The sequence below is a fragment of the Eurypyga helias genome, unplaced genomic scaffold (assembly GCF_000690775.1).
Source record: "Eurypyga helias isolate BGI_N326 unplaced genomic scaffold, ASM69077v1 scaffold18407, whole genome shotgun sequence".
NCBI classification, from domain to species: Eukaryota; Metazoa; Chordata; class Aves; order Eurypygiformes; family Eurypygidae; genus Eurypyga; species Eurypyga helias.
The window spans coordinates 1-13,076 of NW_010261307.1; the positions used below are offsets into that span (position 1 = coordinate 1).

Consider the following 13,076-nt stretch of genomic DNA (forward strand, 5'->3'; position numbering starts at 1 on the left):
TGTTTATTCCCCATGCTCCGTGCATTCTCATAGAGGCATTTAAGGTGGGCCCCGATGAAGCTGGCTTGCAGACTGGAGCATCTAGAATCCCCCTGTTCTGCCTGCCAGGTGTTTTCTTAGTGAGCAGTGATTCTTCTCCAGGCTCTGGGCATCTCTCCTCCATCCCACCTGTGTCAGGGGGAGGCTGGGGGGATGGGAGTGTTGGGAGACAAGCAAGCAGCTGCGTGATACTTAGTTGCCAGGTGGAGCTAAACAACAACATAGCACTAGGTTTGTCAAACGCAAGCACATTTTACCAATATTCACTGAGACTTCTCTATGTTCTGACCCTTAGTTCCTGCAGCTCCCCAGGTTTTCCATTATTGGGGCTATTTTGGTTTTCTTATCCCAGGTAGTGGAAAACAGACCATTTAAAAATTCACTAATTGTTATGCAAATTGTTAAGTTGATGACAGGCAGGAGCCAAATGGCAAGCCAGGTTTAAACTATTCAAGTTTTGAGAATTGTATTTGGCGCTAAGGAGATTAAAAGCTTCAAAAATAATTTCAAACCTGTATAAAATTTTACTATTGTTACACTACTATAGGGACCAATATACAGACCAAAGCAATTTTTATGTTTGTTAAGAATAAGGAAATGATGACTTTTTCAAGCCCTGATTACAGGTAAAATAAAATTTGTTAAAAATTATAAAATTGCACGCTTAGCAATTTATTATCTTATAGATTTAATTAGTATTACTCATTATTATGCAAGTAAGGATGAAGTGGAGCTCATTTTCTAAAGAAGAGAAAGACTGCAGAACATTTTAAATATTTAAATTGGGAGTGGCCTTCATTTCTTTGGAGTACACAGCATTCCTTAGGGGTGGGGGGCATCCATCTACATCTAAAATGAAAAAATACCTTTCCCCCCATATTTGTTTCATACCCCTATTTTTTTATCTTTCCAATTAATTGTCTCCTGGAGATCAAACACCTCTTTGGTTATGGAGTCTATATTCTGCTGCATGCGTTGATTCTCCTGTAGTAAATAGCGTGAGGGAAGAATAAAAGAGGAAAGACGAGTAAGGAAATGGGAAAAAAAAAAAACATTCAAAGAGATAAAGGAAATCAAATAGTAAGAGTCAACCAAAAAGTTTATGAGCATGAAGTTAAAGAAAAAGGATACAACTAAGTGTAACATAGTATTTCCCTTATGAATTCATGCAAGAGAATGGTCATTAAATTTCATTCAATCAGACTCCCTTCTGACACTACATTGATACATTACAAGCATCGCCCTGTTTTTGATCTAACGCTGCATTTTGCTCTACGAGCATCACAAATTCTTTGCTATGATCATATAATCATGTATGAAGATGACACAAGAATTTTTAGGGATAGAGATAATTTTTTGCCTTCCTAATGAGTGAACTTGATTTTACATCTGGGAATGGAAGACAATGTCCTTCTGCAAAAAGCCAAACAGCTTCAGCTAGCTTATCTGTGTTAATCAGGGAAGTTGTTCCTTAAGTAAATGGTAAATAGGGGGCCAACTGTCTTCATCTTTGAGGGGACTGCATACCTTTGGTGAATACTCGCCACACATACGCTACATTCTACCAAAGCACACGCTCCAGACAAAGTTACTGTATGTTCTTGATATACATGCTTTAAAAAACAAACAAACAAAAACCCAAAACAAACAAAAAAAACCCCCACACCACATAAACCAACCAACCACCACCAAAGAAGAAAGTAAGGGGGGAAAAAAAAAAAAAAAAAAGTTTTTTCCTTCACAGTGAATTCAAAGAGAATCCAGAGCTACAGCCAGAATTTGCTTGCCAGCATTCATCTGCAAAATGCTCCTTCTTAGGCTAATCTTACTCCTTTTCTTCTGCTAGTGCGTCATCTCAACTCAAACTCATGAAGCGTATTATTTTCTCAGTAACCATAAGAGACCTGGGAATTTTCCCAAGCCTATTGGAGTTACTGTACTTCTGCCTGGAGAGCACAAGAAATTAGTGGGGAAAGAAATCAATGAAATGCAGTATTACATAGCTTTTGAAAATCAGGCAGTGGAAACTTTGGCCCATACACTTAAAACCATTGATTTTTACTGGAGCCAGAAGGTGGTGGGAAAATGATGTACTAATTGAACTACAACTTACAGTGCTAGAACCCAAATCAATGGGCAACTGACCCCCACATACTGTTGACAACACATATCTTTGTGGACCATTTTAAAAATAAGACTGATAACAGCTCTGGGATTTTAGGGCACATGTCTTCTGGAAACAAATCAAAACGGGGAGAAGTGAAAAGAGGAGGAGGGAGAGTGGAAAAGAAAGTCACACACCACACAACAAGCAACATGGTTAGGACATGGTAACATGCTGACCACTGTTGCTGTACTTATGGTTGACTGGTAAGCAAACAAACATCCACTGCTGCAAACTTCAGTGGTTGACACTTACAAAAACCTGAAGTAACTGAAAAGGACACTTTTGGAAAAGGCAAAGAATACTATTTGGTAGTATCCATGCATTAGAACTTCTGGCTATGCAAAATGGTTTTGGCCGTACAAACGTTAGTTCTGTACTCACAAAGAAGAAAGGTTAAAAGGAACATTCATGAGAGAACCACAATTCTCACAGGAATTAAGGATTTTACACATTTTAAAACCTTGCAGAGATATTTTCAGTTTTAGAAATTAAGAAATTGATAGCTTAAACTCTACCCACTGAAACAAGATTCTTTCTTAAAAATGTGAGATTTTTAAGCTCATTTTGTGTAGGATGGCTACTCCCATTCAAATCTTACACCATATTTATTTGCACAAATTCTATCAAACACTTTCTCATAAGAACATACCTCTATCAATTCATCTCTCTGTCGAAGGCCCTCTTTAAGTTCATCCAGCTTATGCTGTAGAACACTGCATGTGTGTTTCTGTCTTTCCAATTCCTAGATTAAATAAATTAATGATTTCTTTTTATTTAGTTTGGGTTAGACACTCATTTTCAATGCAAAGTTTAAAAAAAAGTTATCACTTAACATAACATTACCTTAGAAATTCTACCCACCACGTGGCTAAAAATTAGTGGGTTTGGCCAGTTCTCAAACACTTACTATACAGAATATTTTATTTCGTAAGATTTAGAGTGGAGAGAAAAAATTCCATAAAGTTTTAAGCACAGTATTAATGACAAAGGCTCAGATACTGAATTTATCTAAATGTTGCCTGAAAAAGCTGCCACACAGGTGTCTTTTCAAGAAACTGGGATGGAACATGTCATTTTTGATTCAAATGCATGCTTTATCATTAGTGCATGCATTAATGAAATGCAATTAATTTGCATTTAATTGGGGGAGGGTTGGGATGTATTTTGGGGTTTGTGGGTTTTTTTGGGGGATTGGTTTGTTGTTTAGGGTTTGGGGGGGGAGAGGGTTGGTTGTTTGTTAATAAAACAAACCCAAACATAAAACACAATACTCAAAACATATTTGGCCACTGAGACAGACAGACTTTTCTGCTAATCCAAAAGTTTTCAACTGTCCTTACTAAGTAGTCCAAGCTTCTATGGTTTACCTTATAATTAGAAAAGAGTAGTCTTAAAAATCAGTACCTTTGACTTCTCTTCATTCTCCCTATAGAACTCTGCTATCTGTTCTTCTTTCTCCTCAATGACATCCTTTAGAGTATCCACTTGGTAAACCAAGTTGTTTTTCTCATTGTCTAGTTGAGCATTGGAAACCATAGCTTTCTTGTACTTCTCTTCCACTTCAGACAGTGAATCCTACAGATAGTAGAAAGGCTTACTTAGAAGGTTCAGCTTTTTGATGGACTGTTACAATGTTCAAACAGCACTCTTCAGCATTATGGTGTTCTCTGTTGTACAGTAAAATTACACAGTCATTTTTATTTGTTATTTGTCTGTTCTTTAGAAATACCAAGTCACAGTTCAATTTCCATTATTCCCGTTAAGTCATACACCGCGATGAAAAGTTATCATCACAAAAGTATGAACATGATAATATCCCACTTGCATTTTCTACTCAGCTCCTTTCACAGCTTAGCTCACAGGGACACAGCAGTAATATCACAGCTTTATTGTATTTTCAGTGCATGCACAAGAAAACACTTCAGAATGAGGCACCAAATCTGACAGAGAACTCTGACAACTAAATGACTATGAAGATCACAGAAGGATGTCTAGGAGTAGCTTTAACTTAATGCTCAATATTTAAGTAATGTTCTTAAAGCCCCAAAGTTTTAAAGTAGTCACACTTTTTATTAACGAATATGTTTAAGCAGACATTTTGTCTGTTTCTTTCTAATATTAAAAAAAAGTGCATGTACACGCTTGATTCCCTACCTGAAGGTACACATACTCCTTGCTATATATCCTCTTATGCAATTCTCCTGTGTTTGCCGAAATTATTTTATCCTATTATTTTTTCTTAGTACTGTAAGAAATGCCAAATGCTCAAATAACTGGAACAACTATCACTCCAAACACTTTAAACATGTTTTAAACATGCAATCATTTCCCTATGCATGCTTTTAAAAATACAAAAATTGAGTTTGAGTCCTAATTTTAGAATTAAAAAAGAACTATGAAGACATTCCCTTTCCAAAGTAGACCCATGCCCTACTACAAATCCCTTATTACATTAAATACTAATTTCATGTAATCTGTTCTTTGAAGGCATAGGTAGCATAACCTCCATGTTTAACTATTTGTATTACAACAGCAGAAGCACTAGCACAGAATGCTCTACAGCAGGCTTGGGTTTTCCAGGAAACAGAACAGTAGGACTAAGGAATAAGAAGTTAGGGGAGAGGGTGGTAATAGTGTAAGTTTCCCAAGAGAATTTAAAGAACCCCAACTTCCAAACCTTATTCCATGTTATAAGTCACCATTCTGAGAAAGCCGTCCTTCAAGTACTTTTGGCTTTTATAATTTTATCAGTCACGTACATTTATCTCTCTGTTCCATTCACTAAATTCTGGAACTCTGTGCTGGAGAAAACCAGTATTTTAGAAACCCCAGAACAAATAACTTGAGACATATCCTGATAGACTACAAATCAGAAGAGACTGGTGTAAGTAACAAAAAGACAAGAAAGGTATCACCATCATCTGGGAAGCAGTAAATAGCAAACAGCAAAGAAGATTCATGATAAGATAGAAGAAAATGAAAAAATAAAGAACACATGTAAGTGCATTCCAGTAATTCATAAGTTTTAGATTAACACCCCAGAATTTTTTTTTTTTGGGATGGTGTAAATCTGCTAAATCTTTGTAAAACAAAATGTCAGAGACAGTAAACCTTCCAAAAACTTTTAAAGAACACTCAATTTAGAGGAAAAAAAGAAAATACTAGGATTGAAATGAATGCTATTGTACTTTTATAAGGAGATAAAAAAATTAACAACTAGGAAAAAATTCCAATGTGATTGTTTCTGTGAATGTGGTGAGTGGAGTCACGCAGTAATTTAGGTGGGCAGACATCTCTGGATGCCATCTGGTCCAGTCTCCTGATTAAGAGGACCAACCAAGACCAGGCTGCTAACAGCTCATCTCCAGCTCATTTAAAGTATCTCCAAGGATGCAGAAGCTGGCTGGATGACCTTTCCCAGTGTTTGACTGTCTTCCCTGTGAAAAGTCATTTTCTTGAGGTCTAATTGTAATTTCTGCCCTTACAATGCAACTTTGTTGCATCTTGCCCTGTCACTGTGCACCTCTGACAGGAGTCTGCCCTCTCTTCTCTATAGCCTCCTATTAGGCAGCTCAAAACAGCAGTGACGTCGCTTCCCAGCCCCCTGGAACACTTATCAAATCCAGTAGTCTCTGCTCCTTAGTGTATCCCATGTGCTCTCCAGGACTCCAGCCTTAAGGAGACAACCAGGTTGGGGCTTAATAGATTGGATTAAAATGTCATTAATCAACAAGTTAATGGGAAGTGGGGGTGTATGGAAATCTGCAGTTACAGAAGAGTACTAAATAGATTTTGAGGTAGAAGAGTGAGAATTGCTTCCCAGAAAGAAACCAAGCTATGCCTAAGAGTCTCTGACAAGTTAAAAAAATTGAAAAAAGTGCAGTATTACATGTTCCCTATAGTTCAAGAATTCCATCCAGTTTCAGTAATCTTCCACTTTTCTGAGAAATAATATGGATTTGGAAGAATTTCTGAAACACGTAAATGAGGCAGTAGGATGCCTACGGATGAAGCAGTGGGAATAGGCTGGAATGAAATGCATAAAAAGGCTCTGCACATAACCTAAAGCTATGAAGAAATACCACCCATAGTTCTACCAGTAAAGACAAAGGGCTATGCAAATTAGCCTGCTTGGCTACAACAGGATGACTAAACCCAGCAGACATCAAGGCAGTGCTCTGTCAACTGCATTAATAAAACCTGAGGAAATAAAAAAGGATAGGATTCCATTCTAGTTGATGCAAGGGGATAGAGAAAGAACCAACAAAACTGATTCAAACTGAGACATGAAAAGATTTGAAGGCCTAAGCGAATCAGTGCTCTCCACATTAGAGTTTACTCTGCTGACACCCAGCAGATTTGTAGCCAAGTAAAAACCGCACTCGTAGCAGCACAAGGGATGGGCAACAGAGATATGCAGGTAGCGTGATTACAAATCACAGTTACACAACCGCTGAAAAAACCCACGCCTAGAAGCAGCATAAAAGCAGGTATACAAGACAAAGCTGTTACAGCAGAAGTTGAAAAAAGGCAATACCTTCCTAATCAGAAAGAAAGGTTCCTGAAAGGATGTCTGTGGAATGCAAATTAACTTGGAAACATATTATGCAGTACTGACAATAGCATAAAATGTAGTTTAATTTTGTAAGCCAAGCATAGATCAAGATCTTGCTGTCCATTGCACACCTGTGCTTTCTGGTAACCACAATGGATTACAATAAATAACAGCGCATTACTAACAACTCAGAACCGCAGTCATGAGATGCTGGCAAACATGCAAAAGCATGAGTTAGATCCATTCTGAAAATATGAAGCAATCTCTTGTTTATTCAAATTTACTACAATCATAGCTATGTGTAATAATCCTGTAATCTGCTCTTTGAAGTCCTTTTAAAATTCACAGGGCAATATGATTAAAACATGTACTCCATGTGAGCACATGGCTATCAGATTCAAAGTTACCTATCTTCTAAAGAGGAAATAATTTTTGCTACATTGAACAGCTCAAATTAGATATTTTCTCATTACTATAATACCATCTCATACATTGATTAATTAAGGAAACTGAAGGAAGCTGTTAAACACATCACCGTTACATGCTCTAGTGCAAGCAACATTCATTAAGGTCAGTCTCTAAATGGATATAAAACCAGTATCAGAAGAGCTCTACTTTTACATGGAACCATTCACAATTAGATAACAGGAAAGAGAATCGAACAAATATCCTGAGAAAGATTTGTAAACCAGACTATTTCCTGTATTCACTTTCCCTGCAACACAGAAGAGGGGAAAATACTTGTATTTTAAATGAACTGCAAACTGCTAATTGTGTGAAACATACAAAAGAAAAGCATACATACTAACTTAAACAAGTCAAAACACTGACAAATCTCATTAACCTAATACTGAAAATACTAACCTATAACTTAGACAAAGATAATGGGAATGTAAGCACTAAAAACCTCCAAAAAACCACACCTTTCATAATGTAAATGATTAAAATAACATTAATCTTCTCCTGCAAGAAATATGCCTGCTCTGATTCATTTCAGCACATCTTTCAAAATTATTACTTTGGATTTGCTTTGTAAGATGTAGTACTTACTGAAACCTGGAACACGAATTCCTAACTTCTTCAGTTCTTTGTCATAACTATATGCAATTTTTTTTCTTCCCTATTCAATACACAGTAATTATTTTGAATATCTATTTATTTGCTAACAAAAGTCTAAAAAATTTAAACTGAACTTCTCATTATCTTACCAGAAAAAACCTGCTATAAATATGAAGGTTCAACACTATTTTAACGTAAACCAAATAATGAACACATACTACCCCATGTACATTAAAATGTGTCTTAATAATTGACTCACATGTCAAACTTAAGCTGATGCTCTCTATGCATTAAAAGTTAGACACATGCTTTAAAGAAATTTAAAAACTTGTTAGTAAAGCCTTATATAGTTAGTGGAACAAGTGGTATCTCCATTACCCAAAATACCCATACAGAATGCATGCTTGGGAGGAGCCCTGATACCTTTAGTTCTTTAAGTCCCTGCATGTATCTCCCTTCTACATCGTGTATCTGGTCCTTAAGATCATAGATATCCTGCAGGACATAGGAATGAACCATTGCATAAGAAGTATGGGGAAATATAGTCGAGAAAGCATTAAAAGGTTTACATGCATTTCTGTCAAATGGCAAAGCCTGCAATAATTCACAGAAATTATAATTAATTTACAACAACTTGATTGAAATTAAGATGCTGTTTATATCCCTGAATCCCAGCCATCTCAAATGGGACAGAATTGTTTCTAATTTGACATAAACAAGGTCTTATTTTAATACAGACTAACTTTTAGGACCCTATGTATTTATGAACACAACAAATACAAATACCAAGACAAATACAGATACCCTGTGATTGAAAATTACATCCTTCTGGTTTCTTAAATATAAGAAAAAGTTATAAGTTCTGTAGGAAAGAAAAATTCCTTCTAACCACAATTTTAAACTAGCCCCAAATTCTCTGAAAATGCAGTTTACCCGTAATTCACTGAGGGAGGCATCAGGATCCACCAAACTGCTCGTGTCTCCACTTCCTCTCCTAGATGAGCTGCCGCTCAGAGGAGTTGCACTTACTGAATTGCGAGATGATGGCTTAAATAGGGAAAAAATATTGTATCAGGAATTATAGTGTCATTTCTAGTATATGTGACATAACTAATTGCTTCACTTTTCTCTCTTGCTTTTATTGTTTGTTAATATTAGCTTATAGACAATATTTTCCATGGGTTATTTTCCAGCACTTATGTTTCTTCTTGTTGAAATGTTGGTGTCTCTTTGATGACTTATCAGTTATTATAACAATATGGTTTGGAGCCTTCTGTCCAGAAGGCTTTCATAAGGAGGCTGTTACTGCTGAAAAAAGTGTAGAAGTTTAAAATATTCCTAAAAACTATAATTTCCACCACCCAGGATTCAGAAGAAAGTCTCCAGAGGAATCTAGCATATTAATTAGTATAGCCCTAACCGCTTAAAGTTTAATCTCTCCTGCTAAATATTTCTCAAACGGAAAATAAGTTCCATAATAAGCTAATACTTGCTAAAAGTAAACTGAAGAATAAAATTATTCCCTCAGAAAATAAAAGACACAAAGGATTAATTCTGTAATTAAAAATGTCTAAAAATATCTTTTTGCAAGCTCTAAAAAATAATTAAAATACACTACTAAAAACACAGAGCATTTATATTTTTGGAACTATTTTAATACTTGTAAGTCTATGGGTGAACACTGACTTTCAACAATATTTACAGTAAAAACTCTTACCCTTGAAAATATTTCTGAATGTGACTTTTCACTCTTTTCTTCCAGCTGAAAGAGAAAAAAGAAAATGATCGCAATACATCTTTTGCAATGAGGGACTACTGAATCACCATCTTCTTTCCAAAGACACAAAGATATTTTTACAAATGAAAAAATTCCAGAAGTTAGCATAGATCAAAACTGGAAAAAATATTCAGCCTGAGAAAGTAGGTTTTACCTCAATTGCAAAATAAATGAATGCTTGTAAGGAAAAAGCCAGAAACCTTTTCTTTAAAAGTTTTAAAAACATCATTGCCACTAATAAAGTGCTGAAAAACAAAATATTTTTCACTATGTTAAATTTCAACAGTGTAGTGACTCCAACACCTGGTGGCATAACAAACACAAAGCTTCATGCAAGTGCACTTCAGACAATTAGTGACACCGGTGTGAGTGTCCTAGCCATTGAAAAAAACGTTTGTTCCTTCAACCCCTTTGGTGAAACCTGCAATTACATCAGGACAAAACCAATTCAGGTAGAAGCCCATAGCCACAGCTTACGTATTAACAGCAACCCAAAAAATAATTTCAATTCATATTTTACATATTGAAGCCTAACCAAAAGGACTACCACACCCCCTGCTTCTTATTTAGGAAACTCTGATACTCTAAGCTGGTAGATTTCCATATTTTCTATATTTATATGCATCAAAACAGGTGGAATTAAATGAAGACATTAACATGTTGCCATATCTCCTAAACCAAGTATGATATATTGAGTATGGTATCTCAAATATCTGGCTTCTCCAAAAACACCTGTTTTTCTCCCAGCTCAGGGACAAGAGATTTGGAAGTCTGCTACCATCACAGCAGAAACAAATGTTACTCCATGAGATCTTCCTCCTTCCTGTTGTGGTTTCTACAAAAGCAACATTGCATTTTCATATCGAATTTACCACCTACAATAAGGTATTGAAATTGTAAAATGTAAATATTTGTCAACACTGTGATGGTAAAATTATGTTAAGAATCCAACTGATCTTAGGTATTTGTTTAGAATAACCTGAAAATATGATTTTGGAATCTAGTAATACATAATGATGATGACGACGACGACGAAAGCAACTGAGAAGGTAGCATAATTGCCAGGCTCAGGTTCCACATCTTCTTTCGGCAGAGCATTCATTTCAGAAAAGTAGGTTTATTAGAGAGGGGGAAAAGAGCAGCTAAAATTTAAAGTGTCCATGCCACACTGAGCACGTACAGACAATAAATACAGTGCATTATTACAACTTACATAGCACCATGAGAGTATTCAACCACCTAAACGCAGACTCAGAGAACAGTGGTTGTAAGGTACTCCAACAGTCACCTAGCCCAGCCCGCCTTTCACGCAGAACCACTGCCAACCGCCCAGGCTCGCTGTGGTTTTATCTAACCGAGGATGGAGGTTCTCCAGCCTTGCCCTAACACGTCAGAGCGCAGCACTAACTTTCTGGAGCTCCTTGCGGTGGCTCATCTGAATGTCCCAAGCCGCAGTGCGAGGCTGCTGCCCCTTGCTGCACTGCTTGGCAGGGCGTGAAGAGCTTGGCTCTTACCTAATCAAGCAGTCGCAGGCTGCTGGTGACCACGTAGCATTCCCTTTGCTCAACTAAGCCCAGTTCTCTCAACCTCTCTTCCTACTGCATGCGCTAACACTGACTTATTTCAAAGACATGCCTTAGAACAGAAATTTCCTTATTTTTTCCACTATTAAACACCAAAGTTTTCACTAGAAGTGACAAGAGCATCTAGAACTTCGAGCAGCAGTAAAGAGAAGACAGGTAGGTTTGCTGTAAACAATACTCAGGCTGAAGGCATGCACAAGAAAACTGTCATAATCCCATTGGCTTGGGATTCAGTGCAAGAGCATAGCCAGCCAAGAGTGCTCCAGAGTGCTCGACAGAATCTCATCCTGAATGAATGAAACCTAAAACGCACTAATGGGGGCACAATTCTAAATATTTATTTTTGCCACTAAACCAAGTAGTAGTATTAAAAAAGATATGCAAATGACCTAGACATTGTTAATTTCTATAAGATAAAAACCCAACATGTTACATTTAAGAGATGCTTAAGCTTATCACACACAAAAATGTGAAGTGTTAACACTTGTCACATGCTTCTAGCAACAGGCAAAATCCTCTTTAAAATAAAGCAAGCAGCATGCTTCTTAAAAATTCAGACCCCAGATGTTTTTGTATAAAAAACAGCCCCAGCCCCTCAACAAACCCATTTACCATTAAATAACGCTGAATGTTTTTACAGTAAGTGTGAAAAGAAAATCCGTGGCTAGTAAGTTTGCTGCATTCACCACAGCGTAACAACAAACGTTACACTCACACTATTCAAACCTTGGACATCCTCTGCATCGGAAACAATGCTTCCCCTGCGGTTGGAACGACTAAAATAGTCAGCAGCGGTTTCACTTTGATCAGAAAAATCAGAGGGCTTCAAAAGATAAGGAGAAGGATGAAAAAGAACTGAAGATGATACCACAGAATGAACAGAAGTTTATTTTAAAAGAACAAACAGGAAATGCTATACATCCATTACTGAAATTTAGCTTTTCTAACGGTTGTACAACCTTAATTACGCTTCTAAAGTTTTGCTCTTTAAAATGTGTCTACATGAATAAAACACGTGCCACACTGATGAATACTTTAGTCAGCATATGCATTGTTCTTACACATTCTCTTCACGTGTTTATTGTTCTTATCGTTTAGAGTATTTAAACCTAAAAGCAACAAACATTAACTATTAATTAATTTTTCTCATTTAGAGTAATATAAAAGCAACACAATCAGAGATACAAAAGGGTTAATACTGATATAGTGCCAAACACAAGCTACAAAAACTACCTTTTTTAAAAAAAGGTTTGCAGTAGATTATAAAAACATATTCTATAATGAGAAGCTGAAAAACAAAAGTTATTCTTTTTCTCCACAAATGCTGCCTTTTCTTCAAATCAACACAATCCTAACAGCACTAATGATGAAAATTTTCGAGGCTTCCTCTCATTCATAATGTTAAGAGACCTTAAAATGGAAGGCAAGCTTACTCCCCAGTACCGTATGCCAGGCAGGCACCTAAAAAGGTGAGGAAAAAATGCTAATACTACATATTACTGGTAAAAAAGGTAAAATACATCTAACCACACTGCAGTCATTACAGTGCCATGGGAATTGAAGCAAAATATTTAACTGTAAATCATTATGCATATTAAACACAGTATTTAATGAGAAGAGTAGCAAGTCTTGCACTGATAACGTTCCACTTCAAAAGGCAGAAAGTTACTGTGAACTTCATTTTAAAATACTTTGGTTTAAAACTGATTACGTGAAAAAAAAAAATCTTTAAACAAGCAGTATAAAAATATATTATCCTTATCGTTTTCACCATTAAAAAATTTAATTCTTAAATTCTTCGTACTTGACATACGTGAGTGACATAACCTCATCCTACCCTGATTAAAGATGGTGAGATTTTTTTTTAATGCAAATGTGACCACTTACATATAAAAC

General features: G+C 36.3%; 1 protein-coding gene across 1 annotated transcript in view; it reads right to left on the reverse strand.

Moving 5' to 3' along the window:
- Positions 1 to 930: 930 nt before the first annotated feature.
- Positions 931 to 13,076, reverse strand: part of LRRFIP2 (leucine rich repeat (in FLII) interacting protein 2) — a gene marked incomplete at its 3' end in the record, with an annotated part of 37,363 nt that continues 25,217 nt past the window's right edge. The window contains exons 13-19 of the mRNA XM_010155331.1: positions 11,896 to 12,003; positions 9,538 to 9,582; positions 8,754 to 8,867; positions 8,244 to 8,315; positions 3,611 to 3,781; positions 2,856 to 2,948; positions 931 to 1,023 (exon numbers count right to left, since the gene is read on the reverse strand). Of these exons, the coding sequence (XP_010153633.1) occupies positions 931 to 1,023; positions 2,856 to 2,948; positions 3,611 to 3,781; positions 8,244 to 8,315; positions 8,754 to 8,867; positions 9,538 to 9,582; positions 11,896 to 12,003 (696 nt within the window). The remainder of the gene's footprint in view (positions 1,024 to 2,855; positions 2,949 to 3,610; positions 3,782 to 8,243; positions 8,316 to 8,753; positions 8,868 to 9,537; positions 9,583 to 11,895; positions 12,004 to 13,076) is intronic.